The 19621-nt window shown below is 48.7% G+C and overlaps 1 protein-coding gene across 3 annotated transcripts in view; it reads left to right on the top strand.

Moving 5' to 3' along the window:
- Positions 1-19621, top strand: part of Gan (gigaxonin) — a 58922-nt gene that overhangs the window by 21722 nt on the left and 17579 nt on the right. For 2 of the 3 annotated variants that reach the window (XR_005974134.1, XM_041649594.1), the window contains exons 2-9: positions 3180-3294; positions 6457-6807; positions 12423-12640; positions 12841-12962; positions 15247-15359; positions 16067-16216; positions 17456-17592; positions 18252-18380. Coding sequence is in view for 2 of the 3 variants with exons in the window: in XM_041649594.1 (XP_041505528.1) it covers positions 3180-3294; positions 6457-6807; positions 12423-12640; positions 12841-12962; positions 15247-15359; positions 16067-16216; positions 17456-17592; positions 18252-18380 (1335 nt within the window). In the remaining variant the exon portion in view is untranslated. The remainder of the gene's footprint in view (positions 1-3179; positions 3295-6456; positions 6808-12422; positions 12641-12840; positions 12963-15246; positions 15360-16066; positions 16217-17455; positions 17593-18251; positions 18381-19621) is intronic. The other variant, XM_041649595.1, reaches the window with a different exon arrangement.

Below are 19621 nucleotides of genomic sequence, written 5' to 3'. Positions count from 1 at the left end.
ACAGGGATTTGAACAAGAAAGTTTGGGAGGGTTTTCTGTTGTTGTTTCGTCTTTAAGGTTTATTTACTTTTATTTTATATAGAAGTACCTATATATATATATTTTTTAGTGCCTTGCTTTCGTGTATGTATGTGAATAGTGTTTGTGTGCCTTGTACCCAAAGAGACCAGAAGAGGATATCGGTTCCCCTGAAGTAGAAATTAATAGATTAGATTGTTCAGAGCAGCCATGTGGGTGCTGGGAACTAAACCCAGTTCCTTTGCAAGAGCATTAAGTGCTCTATTTTTGTTTCGTTTTGTTTGGGATTTTTTATGTTTGTTTTTTGAGACAGGATTTCTCTGTGTATTCTTGGCTGTCCTTAAACTCACTCTATAGACCAGGCTAACCTTAAACTCAGAGCTATGCCTGCCTCAGACTGCCAAGTGTTGGGATTAAAGGCATGCCCCTCTGGGCAATGGTGGCACACATCTTTAATCCCAGCACTCAGGAGGCAGAGGCAGGCGGATCTCTGTGAATTTGAGGCCAGCCTGGTCTACAGTGCGAGTTCCAGGACTGGCTTTGTAGCTACTGAGAAACCCTGTCTCCAAAAGCAAAAACAAACAAAAGGCTTGCCCCACCTCTACCAGGTTCATACTCTCTGGGCTTTACTCCTTTTTTGGGAGGGGTGGAATGGGTGAGCGGTGTGCCCCAGCATGTGTGGAGATTAGAGAACAATTTGCAGAAGTCATTGCTGTGTCCACCAGATGTCAGACTCCTTTATTTGCTGAGCTGTCTCCCTGGTCCTGAAAAAAGAAAGTTTGTAACAGGAGATTGGGGTAGCCCTGGGTTGGCTAGTCGAAAAGGAAGCTTTTAAAATACAGGAGTAACAGATCTGAGCAGCAGCGACAACCCCTAGGCTGACCTTGCACAAGACATGCCTATGGCTCACAGGCAAGGCAGGAAAGCCACACTGGTGCAACTGGGTGAAAATTGGTTTTCTAAGGTGCCTGAGAAAGCTGATCTAGAGAAGTGACTGAAGATGGCACCTGGATAGCCTGGCAGAGCAGGGACCAGAGGCCAGGAAAGACCTGCACTGTGGGGACTCCCCACTGACACCCCAGAACCAGGAAGCACAGCTCTCTTGTCCTGCAATCTTGTTTCTACTTTTGTCTAGTTGCTTTGTTTCCACCGGCTTCTTCTGAAAAGCTCACCATTACTCCAGGGGAAGAAGAAAAACGCTTTAAGAGACCCAGGCCCACTTTCACAGAGGGTGAATTGGAAACGGAGTGGCAATGTCACCAGCACAGTGACTCTGACAGATGTCAGTAGCCATGACATCCCAAGTGAAAGGTTGCTAGGAGACATGCTTGCACATGTGCATTTGGGAGGCTTGGTATTATCCATACCATCTTTTGTCTGAAGATTTGTCTGAGGCTTCATTTTTAGTACCAGGCGTACAGATAGACCCTATGGCACCACAAGTGGAGGCCCAGTTAGTCCTTAGCTCAGACTTAGAGTCAGTAAGTAGTCAGGGATTTCAATGCCAGAGAAAACAAAGTGTTTAAAGCCTGCTTTATGGGTACTTGGGAGTCATACTGTCCATTTTCCTGAAGATCTGCAGGGGCCTCGTGTAGCCAGCTATGATCCAGGGGTTGCTCGTCACCGTCAACCTTTGCTTCCTTCCCTCTCCTGGGCTGTGTGGCAACACCACCAGCACAGTGACAGAATCATGTCTGTGTTGTGTGCGGTATCTTCTTTATGGGTCAACTTCTGTGGTTGGCTGGAATATATTTCCCAACCACATTCTCAGAAAGGTTGGTAAGCTGTTTGGTGACTGTGTGCCTGAAAAATGCCTGTATTCTATCCTGCAGTTTTGTTTTGAGACAAGGGTTTCACTGTGTAGCGTTTCCCTGGCTGTCTGGAACTCGCTCTGTAGACCAGGCTGGCCTCGAACTCACAGAGATCCGCCTGCCTCTGCCTCCTGAGCGCTGGGATTAAAGGCGTGCGCCACCACCACCCGGCTTCTATCCTGGATTTTTTAAAAAATCTCTTTTGGGTTGTTTATTTTTTGTTGTTTTTTTTTCTTTTGTTTTCTTGTTTGTATGTTTTCACACAAGGTCTCACTATGTTACCCAACTTAGAATTTACAAAGATACACCTGCCCCTGACTCTCAGCTGCTGGGATTTGAAGTTTGTGCTGCCACACCTGGATTTTCCTCATGTTTAGACAGTTTGTTGGTTGTCAAAACTCTTAGTTGGAAATGTTTTCCTGTCAGAATCTTGAATCTTTCTCCCTGGTATTACATCTTCCTATTTGTGAAGTAGGAAGCCACTCTGATCTTCACTCCTTCCTTTGTGGCCTGTCTTCCTTCTAAGAGCTTCTAGGACTCCATTCCTGTTTCCAGCATCCTTAGGCAGCATGCCGATACAGCTTGGTCTGTCTTTCTCTACTCATGAGTACTTACTAGGTATTATTTTATTTGTCTTGGAGATAGACCTATTCTTAAATGTTCAACCTTCTGGGTTAATCTTCTAATTTTCTTAACGTAGCTCTCCTTTTTTTTCTAACTTTTTCTGTCTTTTTTTTTTGAGATTTGATTACTTTTATGTATATACGTGTTTTCTTGAATGTATGTCTGTGTGTCACATGCATGCAGTACCCACCGAGACCAGAAGAGGGTTCACTCACGTGGGACTGGAGTTACAGATCGTTATGAGCCTCCACGTGGATGCTGGGAATCAAACCTGGTGCTCTGGAAGGGCGGCCAGTGCTCCTAACCACAGAGCCACCACACCTTCTTCTTCTTTTTTTTTTTTTTTTAATTAAAGACAAGGTCTCATTGTGTATCGCTGGCTTTCTGCTCTTGCAGAAGACCTCAGTTTCTGGCACCCACATCAGTTGTCTCGGAACTACCCATAACTCCAGGATGATCCGATGCCTCTGGCTGCCATGAGCGCCTGTACTCGTGTGGGCACACATGCACATAATTAAGAGTAAACCCCTGAACAGATTAAGTAACCTGCGCATACTCGGGCCAGTGGTTTTTAGCTAAAGCTATGTATGTTGATTTGAAGCTAAACTCCATAAGTGGAGGTATTCTTGCTGCTCAGTCCATGTTATGGTATAGTGTTTAGTACATAAACATTTCGAGCTGTTTCTGTTGGTTCATAGGAATTTTACGTTGTTTTCCCTTTCTTAGGACAAAGTTAAACTATAATCCTCCCAAAGATGACGGCTCCACTTACAAGATTGAACTTGAAGGGATATCGGTAATGGTTATGAGAGAGATCCTGGATTACATCTTCAGTGGGCAGGTATGGTGGGACCCAGGGTCCAGGCCCAGCAGCGGCTTCCCAGCTTTCAGAGTGGTACTTGCACATCATCTTCTGCCATCAGGGGCATCTGTTGACGTCTTCCTGGCGATGGCCCCAAATACGTGTTCTTCCAGACTCTGTCAGACCAGGCCCCAGTTTGTGCTCTTCTGAGTGCCACCCTCCAGGCTGAGATTCGAAGAACATGTGTACCCCTCACCGCTGACTCTTGCCACCACATCTTGAGTCTGATCTTGCACGACATCCACCCTGTCAGGACCTTCTCTGTCTGCATGGAAACGGGCTTCTCTGGGCACTGTGACTTATTCTGTAGAAACAGAGTTTCCTGTGGGTCATTGCCATGAAAGGCGCCTCCCAGTGAAAGCCACCCTTATGGTCTTCGCTGGTGGCTGCCTTTCACCCCACCCCTGCCCTGGCTCCCTGCGTTCCCTCTACTCTTTGTGCCACCTGGCTTCGGAGATGTGACAACACACAGGCAAGGAATGGTCAGCACCTAGATTGCTTTCTTCTTGCTTTCCCGACCCCGTCCTCTTTCTGTAACTTAAGTTCTAGCATAGACCTCTTTCAACGCTTAGCAGGGCTACAGAGAAACCTCGGAGCTCACGGCTCTTACAGTCCCAGCACCTGCAGCAGATGGCTCACAGCCACCTGGAACTCCAGGTCCAGATCTTCTGGCCTCCGTGTACAAACACACATATACCTCCCACCCACCCACACACACAAATAAGTAAATAAAGATAAATAAAAAAAAAAAGCACACTTTTAATCCCAGCACTCGGGAGACAAAGGCAGGCAGATCTCTGAGTTTGAGGCCAGCCTGGTCTACAGTGCGAGTTCCAGGACAGGAACCAAAGCTATAGAAGAAGCCCTGTCTCCAAAACAAAGAAACAAAGATTCCATGGTATTTTGGCCAGGGTAGTGTGTCGTCCATTTCTGTGTGTGAAAGTGTGCTTCCCCATTTCTCAAGGTCTTTCTCACATCTTGCCCTCTCCATGAACCCTCCTCCGTCGCTGCTGTTTCCCCACTTCCCCTTTTCTGGGGGGGTCTGTTTTTCCCAGTAGTTTTCTAAGCATTCTGCATGTCTTTTCTAAATGTGTTTGTTCTGCCCACAGAGTCAGGGATTCTAGTCCCCGACTAGAAGCGTGTGGTATGGTTCTGTAGCATTGGGGAAACAGTTCAGAGAAACTCTTCCTAAACAGAAGGCAGTGGATGCACATGTGTGTGAAGATGGAAATGAGTGAAGCTCAGATCCTGGAAGCGTCTGCCCAGCCAGGGCTGACTTGAGTTACGAGCACAGCAGGTGCTGGGCCACCGAGGGTGTGCTCTGTGCAGGCTGCAGGTTCCGGCTGCCGTCCCGGGCTGTCTGCAGGTTGGCTGCCAGCATTCATTCCAGTTTAAACCTTAGGATCTAGGTGGCAACTTAAGCTATGACAAATTTCTAAATTAGCTGTTTGGTTTAATTGAGATGTATTTAGTGTTCTTCATGGGTTTGTATCTGAGGTTATTCCCCGTCTTCTGGTTGAATTTAATATTCTTGGGGCTGGGGATGTGGCTGAGTGGTAGAGCTCTTGCCGGGAATGCATGAGGCCCTGGGTTCCATCCCAAGCAGTGCCAAAAAAAAAAAAAAAATTAGAAATGGGAGGAAGGTTGGAGAGATGTCTTGGTGGATTAAAGCTCTGCTGCCAAGCCTGATCACCATCACCTGGTTCATTCTGAAGGACCTACAAGGTAAAAAGAGAGCATGGGTTCCTGAAAGGTCCTCTGACCTCCGCGGGTGTCCTGGTTCACATGCACCCACACAGAGATCTGAAGTACACGCGCACTGTCTTAGTCAGGGTTGCTATTGCCGTGATGGGCACCATGACTGAAGCAGCAGGGGAGGAAGGGGCTTATTCGCCTCACACTGCCACAATCCAGTTCATCACTGAAGGAAGTCAGGGCAGGAACTGAAACAGGGCACGGTCCTGGAGGCCGGAGGTGGTGCAGAGGCCATAGAGAGGTGCTGTTTGCTAGCTTCCGTTCTATGGCTCGCTTAGCCTGCTTTCTTACAGAACCCAGGGCCACCAGCCCAGGGGTAGCCCACCTCCCACATCAGTCACTAGTTAAGAAAAAGCCCTACAGGCTCGCCTGTAGCCTGATCCTATGGAAGCATTCCCTCATTTAGGCTCCCTCCTCTCTGATGACTCTGGCTTGTGTCAAGTTGACTTAAAACCAGCCAGCGCACGCACAAACAAACAAAACCAAAACAACAACAAAGATAAAAGAAGAATAAAAAATTAGTGATGTCCCCAGCTAGCATGTCCTCACTTAGAATATTACTTCCTGCAGTTGTGCTCAGTTTCTGAGGCAATTGGTAAGAACACGTTTTTAAATTATAGCACGAAAATGCATAGGATGTGGTTAAAGGTTTCTTGCTGGACCCTGAACTCTCATTCCTGAAGCAGCAAAGCCTGGAGGAGCTCAGTTGTGGTACGGCATTTTATGGTTACATGGGGAAGTGTGAGACAAGGAGAAAGAAGCATCGGTCAGAACACTGGAGAAAACTAAAGGCTCAGAGGGAGGGTAACCAGTACAGTGGGGACTGATTGCAGATGGAAGTTTGAGGCCCACGTGCTTCGGTGTTGAGTGCAGGCTGCCGAGGACATACAAAGCCCCCCACTTTGAGGCTTACACCCACTTGGCAGACAGAAACCTTGATGTATCTGGAGATAACTCCAATTTCCACAAATTTCCACTGTTCTTAAATGCTCAGCCAAGTTTTTGTGTGAGTTGCAACTCTGAGCTCCCTCAACAGGAGGAGGGTGGATCATGCTGGCACAGGAGGGAAGGCCTGTACAGGTGAACAGGCTAAAAGTCAGACACTTCTGCTGTGAGAGAAGGCCCTTAGATGCCTCGAGGAGAAATGATGTAGTTGTTAAGAGCGCTTCCTACTCTTGCAGAGGACCCGAGTTCAATTCCTGGCATCTCACAATTGTCTATAACTCCAGCTCCAGTGGGATCTATACTCATCTGCACATATACATAATTAAAAATAAACCTTTAAAGATAAGAGAAAAAATTGGGAATTTCCCGTGAACTAGAACTAAGTTGGTGGTTTGGGTTTTATGTCTGCATTCAGATATAGTCTTTATGGTCCTCTTACAGATCAGGCTAAATGAAGATACAATCCAAGATGTTGTACAGGCGGCCGACCTGCTGCTGCTGACGGACCTGAAAACCTTGTGCTGTGAGTTTTTGGAGGGCTGCATTGCCGCGGAGAACTGCATCGGCATCCGCGACTTCGCGCTGCACTATTGCCTGCACCATGTGCATTACCTGGCCACGGAGTACCTGGAGACTCACTTCCGAGATGTCAGCAGCACAGAGGAGTTCCTGGAGCTGAGTCCGCAGAAGCTCAAAGAAGTGATCTCTCTCGAGAAGCTCAATGTTGGCAATGAAAAATACGTGTTTGAGGCGGTGATTCGGTGGATAGCGCATGACACAGAGATGAGAAAGGTGCCTGCCACTCGGTCCCTTTGCGTGATGGGAGGGATGCATGTAAATGCAGAGGCCAGCCATGATGGTGTCCCATAGGAACACTATCCAGCTCTTTGAGGGTCTCTCATTAACTTGAAACTCATCAGTTAGGATGGACTGGTTAGCCAGCAAGCCCCAGAGATCCTCCTCCTGCCTCTGCCTCCCCAGCCTTGGATCCAGCCATGGTGCACATCCCCGTGCCCAGCATTTTGACATGGGTCTGGAGATCAGGCTCAGGTCAACACACTTGGAGGGCGAGCCCTTTTGAGTCAGCCCTTTGTTAATTGTTAACACAAATGGTAGTCGTTTTGTCTTCTCCATCTTAGAAGACTCAACCAAGCTGTGATGAAAGGATCTCTGGGAAACATCTTCCATCTATTGCTGAAGCTGTCAGTCTCTCAGGCCATCTGCAGGCATCTGGCTGCGATCCTTGGCTTTTCCCAGATGGCAAGGAAAAACACTCCATAGCTGGCAGTCCCAGGTCCTCAAGTGCCCCAGAACCAAAGGCTCACACTCTGAGCGCTGAGAGCCAGGATCCTGTTTGTCCAGGCTATTCAGGTGGACTTACACTGGAGCCTGGAGATGGTAGGGTTGGAAGCTTACTGCTTTGGGCTTTGATTACCAGTGGTCCTGGCATTTGACAGCTTTATCATCTTAGGTTTCTAGCAGCAGTGGGCAGTGGTGTTCCTTCCTATAGCTGTTACAGCTTCTGAGGGCCTCAGGTGTTGACCCTCAGTTCCTACAGAGGCGAGCGTTCTGGTTCTCAGGCCTAGGGTCTCTGAGACCCTCAGAGTTTACATCTTAGCAGTTCTCTGGAAGTCTTCCAGTAACTTGGCTAATAGTTTCTCTTTTTTAGCTCTTTACAGCCCTCGTTAGCTCCTGCACCCAATCCTGGTCGTGTTATGGACCCTTCAGCTGTCTTACTGCTGCTGTCTCTGCATTGCTGTCCCCAGCTTATTCTCTTCCATTCCCTTCTCTCTGTGCCACAGTTCATCCTAGGCTAACAATTAAGATCAAAGGCAGGAATGAAGGGCCATGCACGGAAGGGCCCTTTGTGTGTGTGTGCAGAGGGGTAATAACATGATGACTGTATTTGTGCTACTCAAGGTAGACCTTCATACCAATGAAGGACTGTTCCCACTAACCTCAGGCTGCCCACCAGGAAGTGCTCCCCCTCTGGCCTGAGTGAAAATGGCTGCTGGCAGTTAGTGAGGCTCGATGGACAAGGGTCCAGTGCAGGCTGTCAGAATGCTGTGGCCAAGACAGAGATTGCTGGAGGCAGACTTGTGCTTCAGCAGTAGGCAACTGAGATGGCTATGAAGCGCCCTCAGTTCAGCAGGCAGCTGAGGCAGCCATGCAGCGCCCTCAGTTCAGCAGCAGGCAGCTGAGGCAGCCATGCAGCGCCCTCAGTTCAGCAGCAGGCAGCTGAGGCAGCCATGCAGCGCCCTCAGTTCAGCAGCAGGCAGCTGAGGCAGCCATGCAGCGCCCTCAGTTCAGCAGCAGGCAGCTGAGGCAGCCATGCAGCGCCCTCAGTTCAGCAGCAGGCAGCTGAGGCAGCCATGCAGCGCCCTCAGTTCAGCAGCAGGCAGCTGAGGCAGCCATGCAGCGCCCTCAGTTCAGCAGCAGGCAGCTGAGGCAGCCATGCAGCGCCCTCAGTTCAGCAGACAGCTGAGGCAGCCATGCAGCGCCCTCAGTTCAGCAGCAGACAGCTGAGGCAGCCATGCAGCGCCCTCAGTTCAGCAGCAGACAGCTGAGGCAGCCATGCAGCGCCCTCAGTTCAGCAGCAGGCAGCTGAGGCAGCCATGCAGCGCCCTCAGTTCAGCAGGCAGCTGAGGCAGCCATGCAGCGCCCTCAGTTCAGCAGGCAGCTGAGGCAGCCATGCAGCGCCCTCAGTTCAGCAGCTATGATGCCTCCCAAAGGCATCTGTAGAATATTTAAAGCAGGGCATGAAGAAGGCCTAACTGGCTGCTTAGCTGATGGTTTCTACTCCGGGCAGCTAGGGTGCCAGGTAAGAGACTAACTTGTCAACTAGAGTCAGAGGGCCCTGAGCTGATTAGGAGGAAAAATAAAAATAAAGGGATGCTTATCTGGGTATGGGCGGATACTTTAATTCCAGCCCTTTGGAGACAGAGATGGACATTATCTCTGAGTTCAGAGCCAGTCTGGTCTCCGTGTGAGTTCAGGCCAAACAAGGCTACATAGTGAAACCCTGTCTCAGAAAACAAAACATGAGCAGTGAAGTGCTTTCACATTATTTAACCTAATATCCCCGAGGAGACTTGGGTCCTCACATTTGCCCCCAGAGACAGCCTGAGAGGGAGGCCCGTGTACTTCACAATACGCTGGGCACCTCTAAAGCCATACTCTGCGTCATACATTGCTTTTAATGGTGAAATGTAGTTTAAGCTGGAGTTTTCTGAGCTGCAACGGAACCTTTGCTGTGGGAAGTGTCAGGCCAGCCTCTCACGAGGCACTGCACCGGCAGGGAGGAGTGGAGCATGGAGTCTGGCAAAAGAGCTCTTCTGAGGCTTTTCCTGGAGTGACTGACACCATGCAGGGAGTGTGTGGCACTCTGGGAAGATGGCTTCCAGCTCAAACCCGTCACCCTGAGTTCATTCCCTGGAACCTGTGTTAAAAAAGCAAGACCAGTGCCAGATGGTGGTGGCACATGCCTTTAATCTCAGCACTACGGGGTGGGGCGGGGGGAACAGAGGCAGGTAAATGGTAAATGTCTGAGTTCAAAGCCAGCCTGATCTACAGAGTGAGTTCCAGGATGGCCAGGACAACACAGAGAAACACTATCCTGAAAAACTTATAGATAGATAGATAGGCAGGCAGATAGATAGACAGATGATAGCTACATAGATGATAGGTAGGTAGATAGATGGATAGCAGGATGCAGCAGTGCACATCTATAACCCCAGTGCCCCTACAGTGAGATGGGAGGTACCGACAGGAGACTCACCTGTAATCTCATATACCAGCCAGCCTGGAGTATACAGCACAGCAGAAACAAGAGAGACCCCTTAAGCAAGGTAAAAGGGAGAACTAACAACTGAACGTGGTCCTCTGCACATACTCCATGGCGTGAGTGCACCACATTCATATTCTCTCTCTCTCTCTCTCTCTCTCTCTCTCACACACACACACACACACACACAAACTCAATTTAAATTGTAGTCCTCGGGGCTGGAGAGATGGCTCAGTGGTTAAGAGCATTGCTTGCTCTTCCAAAGGTTCTGAGTTCAATTCCCAGCAACCACATGGTGGCTCACAACCATCTGTAATGAGGTCTGGTGCCCTCTTCTGGCCTGCAGACATACACACAGACAGAATATTGTATACATAATAAATAAATAAATATTTTAAATTGTAGTCCTCTACATATATGTGACAGTTGTGTACCTTGGTATACTTGTGGGACCCTGAAAATGGACGCAGGGACTGTCCCTAGTGCTTTGGCTGGCTCCTGGGACCCTACTCCTCATACTGGATTGCCTTGCCCAGCCTAAATACAAGGGGAGGTGCTTGGTCTGACGACAACTTGATATGCCATGCTTGGTTGATACACATGGGAGGTCTGCCCCTTTCTGAACAGAAACAGGAGGAGTAGAATGGGAAGAGAGGGAAGAGGGGAAACTTTGGTTGGGATGTAAAAAGAAAAAGAAAGAAATTGTAATTAGTTAAACAGGGAGGCTGGATACCACATGCCTTTAATCCCAGCACACAGGAGGCAGAAGCAGGTGAATCTCTGTATTGTAGGTCATCCTGATCAACATAACAAGCTTTGGGACAACCAGAGCTATGTGAGATTCTGTTTGAAAAGTAATATACAAGCAAATATCAACAAAAACAGAATGGAGAAGTTGGGGGAGGGTCCTAGAGAGCATCAGCCTATGGGTCCCCATTGGGATCCAACGGGGGATCTGGCTTGTTTTCAATTCTCTCCAGTTGCTTGTTTCAAAATAAGAATGTATTGAGCTGGTTTCAGAGAGTAGACCTTGGAGTGCATCACTACACCGTTCATTGTTCTTGGCAATGACTGACTCAGTTCTGAGTGATTATCTTGTAGTTTTTAAATTTTGTAAGCCTGTGAGGGTGTACAACCACGCTTGTACACTACTTGTACGCAAGTAGGCACCTAGCGTTCTGCTCCATGGTAGGTACTTGAGGAAGGGAGGTACTCATAGAAGCCACTAGGAGGCACTAGTCCTCCTTGACTTGTGTTGGGTCATCCACTTGCTCAGGGTGCTCACTGTGCTCAGGGTGACCTGGGAGCGGGGCAGTTCTCTGAGCTTTGATTAATCTAGCCTCTCAGAGCATAGGAAAGTATGTTTTAAGTTACTCAATAGTGTCCCCTTAACCACAGATCAAGTCTATGGCCATAATCATCCGGAGCATGCCCAAGAGTCAGAGACCCAAAATTACCCGAAGCTGTCAGGTAGTTTTGAACCATGATCATTGCATGAATTATTATACAATTCTGGGTTGTTGTTTTTTTTTTTTTACCTTTGGCTTTGCTGATTTTCTTACAATATTAATGTTTACCATACAGTACTCATTATAACCATTCTGGTGTTTCCGTGAGTGGCTTAGTCACCGTCCATCCAGACAGTGAGATGAAGCAGTGTGGCCGCTTTCATGAACCCACTGGCGTTGGACACTTCAGTGTGTGGAAACTTTTTGGAACTTTGCAATACAAATACAATTTTTTTTTTGTATTAAACCTTTATTCCCAGAGACTGTGGGCAGCAAGAAAAATCAAAAAGGAGAGGAGAACAAAGTGGCACACACTGTAATCCCAGGACTTGGAGTCTTGAGGCAGGGGGATGGTGGGCTTGCATAGCAAGACACTGTCTCAAAAGAAAGAAAAGAGGTGGGGGTGGCCAGAGAAGTGGCTGAGCAGTTAGGAAGGAGTGCTGCTCTCGCAGAGGACGCGCATCTATCAGGCGGCTCACAACCACCTGTAACTCCAGCTCCAGTGACTCTGGTGGCTCTCTGTTCTGTAGACACCTATACAACATAGATAATTAAAAATAAAATAATAAAGCTTTATTTAAAAGGGGGAGTTGGAGAAATGGCTCAGCAATTATGAACACTTGCTGCTTTTGCAGAGGAGGACCCAACTTGATTTCCCAGCAGCCACATTGGACAACTCACAGCAGCCAGTAACTCGAACTCCAGAGAGCTGGATGTCATCTTCTAGCCCACAGGAATACACACATGAATAAAAATAAACTCTTCAGCACTGGAGAGCTGGCTCAGTGGTAAAGAGCATTTGTGTTTGCAAAGCTCCCAGGTTCGATTCCCAGTCCCCCATGGAGGCTCACCACCTCTGTGAGCACCAGCCTGTGTGTGGTGCACAGACATACATGCAGGCAAAACACTCATACACGTAAAATAATAAAAATTAAATTAAATTTTTTTTTTTTTTTTAAGAAGAGGAAAAGAGCGGGCTGGTGTGCATATTCAGGCACTGCAAGGAGTGCCGGTGTCTGCCAATTGACTGTTAGGGCCGCCATCTGCTGAGAGTCAGGAGGTGTGTTTCGGATACCCGTGTCATCCCTCTCCTGTTGCTCCTCCTCCCTCTGCAGGTCCACATGAAGGATGTCATGTCAGCACTGTGGGTCTCAGGGCTGGACTCCAGCTACCTGCGGGAGCAGATGCTGAATGAGCCTTTGGTACGGGAAATCGTCAAGGAGTGCAGCAACATCCCGCTCAGCCAGCCGCAGCAGGGGGAGGCCATGCTGGCCAGCTTCAAGCCGAGGGGCTACTCAGAGTGCATAGTGACCATTGGAGGGGAGGAAAGAGTGTGAGTGTGGCAGGGGCCTTGGGAGAGGGGTGTAGGGGGAGGGGGAGTTACAACACACAAGAAATGCAAGGTAATATTCTGGGCCAAAATGTGACAGTAATTGGCTTTCTGAGATGGTTAACCGTGTGTCGACCTCTGACATTGACCGTGGGGTTCGACTGTGAACAGAAATGTAAGACATCAATTGTGTATTTCCTTAGTTCACGGAAACCCACGGCCGCCATGCGATGTATGTGCCCTCTCTACGACCCTAATCGGCAGCTGTGGATCGAACTGGCCCCTCTGAGCATGCCCAGAATTAACCATGGCGTTCTCTCAGCAGGTACGCTCCGCTTAGCTCTAGCAGAGCCCTGACCAAGGAGTATGTCGTTTCCGGCCTATGCAGACGCGCAGGCGCATTTTTTCCTGGTGTGGTGACACACACCTTTAATCGCAGAACTTGGGAGACAGAGGCAGGAGGATCTCTGAGTCCGAGACCAGCCAGGTCTACCTAACAAATTTAGGTTAGTAGGGATATGTAGTTGTATACTGTCTCCAAAAAAAAAAGATAGGGAGTGTGGCCCTACAGTAGTGTGGCCAGACTCTGGGCTCCATCACCACCTGGTGTGGTGACATGAGTTCCAGGGAGCAAACTCAGGTTATCAGCCTTTGCAGCAAGCTCTTTTTCCTGCTAAGCCATTTCACCTGCCCTTCTCGTCTTCATCCATTTGGCCTCCTGCCTGTGCTGCCTCTGCTCTCAGAAGTCTTGCCAAGCATGTCAGACCTTTCTCCTCCATTCTCTGCTTGCTCGTCTCAGCTTCTGGCTTCTGTCTCTCTCTTGCTGGTTTGATGGTGGCTTTTGATTTATCTTCTGTGACTTTTCAGCTTTGAGAATCTATTGGTCCATCCATGGGGCTTTTCTGTTTCTGTTTCTCTGTGACTCTTTGCTCAGTGTACACTCATTTTGTAGTTACGTTTTCCTGTTGTGGCAAGGGTTGCTGCTTTGCCTTCTCTAGTTATCCAGTCGAGTCTTGGCAACCCCGTTGCCAGTGCTTGTTTCTGCTCTCACTCCATGGGACCATGTTTCCTGATGTGCCTGAGAGCTTCGCTGGATGTTCTTCTTCACAGGAGCAATTAATGCCTTGCAACATGTCAGGTAGCCTGGGCTTGCAAGAAAGTGCCCTCTTTCTTCAGTAGAGGTTTGACATTCGTTTCTGATAATTGCAGGAAAATACTGTGTTTCCAAAATTGAGTTCAAGCTTGAAACTTTCTAGACAAGCAGGAGGTTTAAATCAGTCAGGCTGGACAAGGTGGGAAAAGGCACTTGCCATCACTGAGGACCTGAGTTCAATCCCTGGGGCTCACACAGTGGAAGGAGAGAAACAACTCCCGCAAGTTGTTCTCTGACCTTCATATGTGATTCGTGGCTTGTGCACATGCACGTACATACACACATACACACACGCACTTGAAACTTTTAATTTTAATTTTTTGAGAATACCATTCATGAGTACATTTTATATTTATACTGTTCCTATCCTTTCCTCTTCTCACGCCAACTCTTCTGTGTTCCACCATGACTCCATCTCAAATTAATGACCTTTTGTAAAATATATATATGTACATACACATGCACATATACATATGTATGTGTAATCTCCTGAGTCAATGTTGTCTGTATGTACGTGTATCTAGGGTTGACCACTTAGGATTGGGAAACCTATCTAGCTGCCTCTAGAACTTCCTCTTGTAGCACACGGAGCCTTATGAGATTTTTCCCCTACTGTGTTGGCTGTGGACAGTTGTGGTCTTGTGTAGGCAACCCAGCTGTTGAGAGTTCGCTGGTGCAGCTTCCCTTCCTGTCTAGAAGACACTGTCTCGTAGCAGATGTCCTGGCCCATCTGTCCCCACCCTCTCTTCCATGATGTCCTCTGAGCCTTAGATGCAGGGCTTGTGTTGTGATGTCCCAGTTAAGGTCAGGCACCCTATGGTCATTTACTTCCTGCAGTCTGGCCAGTGGTACTCACTGCTCTAGCCTCTAGACAGCAGCCTCTTTGACGAGGCTGAGAGCCACACTCACGAGAGAGAATGTGTACAATGTCAAATGTAATTTTTTTTGAGGGTTCGGGTATAGTTTATTCAGTGGGTTATGGAGGGAAAGGGGAAGAGGAGAGACAGGCACAGAGAGAGAGAGAAAAAAAACACAGAGAGAGAGAAACAGAGAGAGGAAGGGGGAGGAGAAGAGAGGAGAAGCTACCTTTTCGGGAGACGGAAGAAAAAAGTGTCAAATATAATTTTAAAAAAGAAAGTTGAGCCAGGCGGTGGTGGCGCACGCCTTTAATCCCGGCACTTGGGAGGCAGAGGCAGGCAGACCTCTGTGAGTTCGAGACCAGCCTGGCCTACAGAGCGAGTTCTAGGGCATCCAGAGCTACACAGAGAAACCCTGTGTCGAAAAACACAAACAAACAAACAACGACAGTATTGAGTTAAGTAGAATGGCCAGAGTGACTAATAAGTTTGGATCTGTCACCAGGGAACAAGAAGACTGTGAGGGGTGGGGAGGGGAGCTCTAAATGCACCATAGCACTTGCTGAAGGTGTCCTGTGTGTCCCCTGTGCTTTCTTCAGAAGGGTTTTTGTTTGTGTTGGGGGGCCAAGACGAAAATAAGCAGACACTGAGCTCGGGAGAGAAGTACGACCCAGACGCCAACACGTGGACTCCTCTCCCGCCCATGAATGAGGTACGGCGCAGTTTGTCTCCAAGGTGTTTCTTTTCTCCACGGCACCTTTATTAATGTGTGCACAGAAAGAAGAAGCAGCCCGCTGCCTGGAGCCCTGCTTTCTCTCATTGCCTCTCCTGCCTTTTCCTACCCCGCCTCCTCGTGGCCTGTTGCCTAGCACCACCTCCCTGTTGCTTGCCCTAGCCTCCTTCCTCTCTTGTTTCCCACCTCTGCACACGCTGGTTTTTCGTGTTCCTACAGAGACTCCACAAGCCCTGAAGTTGTTATGTTCTGTTTGGGCTGCGGGCGAATGATAAGCACCTCTGGCTTCCTGATACTCTGGCATGCCCTGTTCCCCACGAGGGCCAATCCTGGCCACCAATAGTCCACAGTACCTGGCTTTTGTCATCTGTCACAGTCTCCTCGGAAGCCTGCCTGCCTATAAGTGCTCAGAATCAATGCCACAGATTTAGTTATCCTGGGAGGCAGGCGTTCTTCTGAGTTCTGTAGGTTAAGCACAGAATCTCTGAGCCTGCATCTTTGGTCCCTGGTCCTGAGGAGTGATTAGCTCTGTCTGTTGTGCTGAGGAAGCCACACATAATAGTTCCGAGGAGAAAGATTATCACAGGCTCTTCTCTGCTGGGATGCTGGAATAAGACAGTGCCTGTGACATTTAGCAAACTTTGAACATCCACTTTCTCCTACAAAGTTTTGTGCTATCTTTCCAGGCAAGACACAACTTTGGGATCGTGGAGATAGATGGGATGCTGTACATCCTTGGAGGGGAGGATGGTGACCGGGAGTTGATTTCCATGGAGTGTTATGATATTTATTCAAAAACCTGGACAAAGCAACCTGACTTGACCATGGTTAGAAAGGTGAGTGCAACGGGCTGCGGTAGCTGGTGTCTTTGCAAGCTGACTCCAAAGTCAGTGTCTCCTCCTGGGGATGGTTGTTACAGTGGGGAGGCTCATACCCAGGGATTCACATAGTGTTCTTCTGCTACACAAAGTCCCCAGCACACATCTTCATTATTCAGTATGCTTTTGAACAATGCCGAGAGGATCAAGGCTCGAGAATTCTAGACAGATCTCTGCTGGCAGCTTGCCTTCATGTCAGCAGTTACACGTCCCAAGTGGAAAGAGCCCGTGTGAGTGTTAGTCTACCTCCGAGCAGCAGTGCTGGCTTGCAGGGTCTGTAGAAAATACTTTGTGGATAGCCTGATCTCCCCTGCATTCCTCATGCCCTCTACAAGTAAAAAAAACTGTAGTGGCTTCCTCCCGTGAGCCTCCCTCACTTAGCCTCAGGTCACAGGCAGAGCTGTCCGTCAAGCCATCTGGATATCCTGTCTTCTCTTACTGTGTACCCGTCCAATGAGAGCATGTGACAGCGACTGAGCAGCTCATTGTTCCAAGAATCTTTTTTTTTTTTTCGAGACAGGGTTTCTCCGTAGCTTTTGGTTCCTGTCCTGGAACTAGCTCTTGTAGACCAGGCTGGCCTCGAACTCACAGAGATCCGCCTGCCTCTGCCTCCGGAGTGCTGGGATTAAAGGCGTGCGCCACCACCGCCCGGCTGTTCCAAGAATCTTAACTCTTGGGAACTCAAATACTGGTGAAAGGAGACGGATGCTGGAAAGCCCCTTCTACTCCCATCTCAGCCATCCCGGTTTTCAAAGCTCCCGTGAAAAGTCAGATATATTATGGGGACATCAGGATGGCTCAGTGGGTAAAGGCACTTGCTGCCAAGCTTCCAAACGGTGGAAGAAGAGAGCCAGGGCAAAAAAAAAAAAAAAAAAATACTTTATAAGATTAGGGGCTAGGGTCCAGTTTCGTGGCAGAACACCGGCCCGGCATGGCCTCACAAAAAGTATAGTTACTGCTTCTTTGCTGAAGATGGAGGAAGACTCCTTCTCTGGGGATTTCCAGTACGTGCCTCCAGCTCTCTCCACCTCCCAAGCCCTGTGGGGTCATGTGAAGAGGTGTCATTGTTTTGCTCTTAGGAGTCAGCACTTGTCCTATGCATGTGACCATGCTCTCTGCGTCAGTAGCTGTCTGCTCATCCAGTTCCAATGACAAATGGTACTTCTCCCTGCCATTGTGGTTATTTTTTTCTTTCAGATTGGCTGCTATGCAGCTATGAAAAAGAAAATCTATGCCATGGGTGGAGGATCATATGGAAAATTGTTTGAGTCTGTGGAGTGTTACGATCCCCGGACCCAGCAGTGGACTGCCATATGTCCACTGAAAGAGAGGAGGTGAGGCAGAGTGTGTGTTGCGTGCCCCTCAGTGTGCCACTTGATGGAGCTGAGGCCTCAGAGTACGGCATCTCCTAAAACAGAAGGCCCATGTGCCATTACAACAAGCAATAGAGACTGGGAAGGGAGCTCAGTGTTAGAGTGTGTGGTGTGCTGCACAGTGTCGGGACCAGGGTTCAGATCCCCGGAACCTGAGTCAGTGCCAGGTAGGCAGGCCCGGCACTGGAAAGGCAGAGACAACAAGCGTTTCTGAGGAAGCTGGCTTTCTAGACAAGTCCAGCTAACCCAAGTTAGCAAACTCTGGGTTCAGTTGAGAGATCTTGCCTTAGCAAATAAGAAATCCAGAAATTACTACTGATGTCGGTCTTAGGGCCTCGACATACACACACAGGTGTGCCTAAACACGTGAAGACAAAAAGCAGTTGGGTTACTTGGGCATGGTGGTACCTGCCTGTCATCCCAGCACTTGGGAGACTGCTGGGGCAAGAGGATTGCTGTGAGTTCAAGGCCGGTATGGTCCACATAATGAGTTCCAGCGTACCCTGGGTACGTAATGAGACCCTGTCTCAAAGAGACCAGCAGACAGAAGAACAAGTAGTAGAGGACTTAGGGCTGAGGTCCTGAGCTCTGAGCCCGCACCTGTGTCTGTGGCCCTACAGGTTTGGAGCAGTGGCCTGCGGTGTTGCCATGGAGCTGTATGTATTCGGAGGCGTCAGAAGTCGAGAGGACATCCAGGGCAGTGAGATGGTCACCTGCAAGTCTGAGTTCTATCACGACGAGTTTAAGAGGTAAGCAGTGTTGAGGCTTCTGCCCGAGTTCTCTCCCTCTGTGAATTGGACAGTCTTGAGGCCCTCATATCTGTCCTTGCCCTCGGTGCTTTCAGAGATGTGTCTCAGCTTTGATTTCTAGTGACTGCTCTGAATTCTCTGTTTAGGGAGTATGTCCAGTATGTACTAGATATTTTTTCAGTGACTTCAGAAGTTGAGGAGTGCCTTAGTTGCTTTTCTCTTGCAGTGATAAGACATGAGTACATTTAATTGGGCTTACAGTTTCAGAGGGCTAGCTTTCATGGTGGGGAAAAGGGCAGGGCAGCAGCAACAGTTGAGAGCTCACATCTTGATCTGACAATTGGAAGCAGAGAGACAGCAGTGGAAATGGAGACAGGGTTTCTCTGTGTAGCTTTGAAGCTTGCCCTAGCTCTGTAGACCAGGCTGGCCTCGAACTCACAGAGATCCACCTGCCTCTGCCTCCCAAGCACTGGGATTAAAGACGTGTGCCACCATGTCCAGCTTAAGGAAAACATTTTCTAAAATACCTGCCAGGCCATGGCATGTTTCTGTGGTAGGTGCTGTCTCTTCCTCTCACACACTTTCCCCTCATAAGCACGAGGCAGTGTTCTCACTGCCATGACTGGTTCAGATCCCCACAGAAGGTCATGGCTGATCTTACGTGCTTCGGTCATGTTCATGTTACCAGAGCGGGGAGCCGTAAGATAAATGTTATCTCATTTCCTGCCTTTGAGATTGGGAGAAGAATGAGCAGGTAACAGGCGTTAGACACGCATATAAATGTCGCCCAGTCTGCCACGCGCTTTCCCTCCAGGATATTTTCAGAGATGCTTTTGCTTCCCGTTACTCGGAGTAGACTGCCAGGGGAATTTACTAGACAGAAAATGAAGCCGTTTAGACGGTATTTGCTCTGTGGGGGTGGGCAGAGGATATCAGCGGCTTGCTACATTTCTTCTTTGATACGCTACTGTGGGGGCCGGCTGCCGCAGTAGGAAATAGTGTATTAATCTCTCCCCCAGATGAGTGTGAGACAGTCTGTCCCGCTTGATTAACAGACAGTAGCAGCATGTTTGGCTTTGGATAAACACTGACACAACCCTCTCTTCATGACGACTGACTCAGTGTGTAGTCACTGTGAGCTGCAACTTGTCTGCAGTCGCTTGCTGACGTTCCTTCTTCATTTTGTCTGCTGCCTTGGGTGGAACACAAATCTGGCTGTAAAGCTTCCCAGCTGTCCCGGG

The sequence above is a fragment of the Microtus oregoni genome, unplaced genomic scaffold, assembly GCF_018167655.1.
Source record: "Microtus oregoni isolate MIOR12 unplaced genomic scaffold, Mior012 000004F_ref0000308, whole genome shotgun sequence".
Classification (NCBI taxonomy): domain Eukaryota; kingdom Metazoa; phylum Chordata; class Mammalia; order Rodentia; family Cricetidae; genus Microtus; species Microtus oregoni.
Note: the sequence above shows the minus strand (reverse complement) of the source record. Positions and strands in the feature narration are given on the sequence as shown.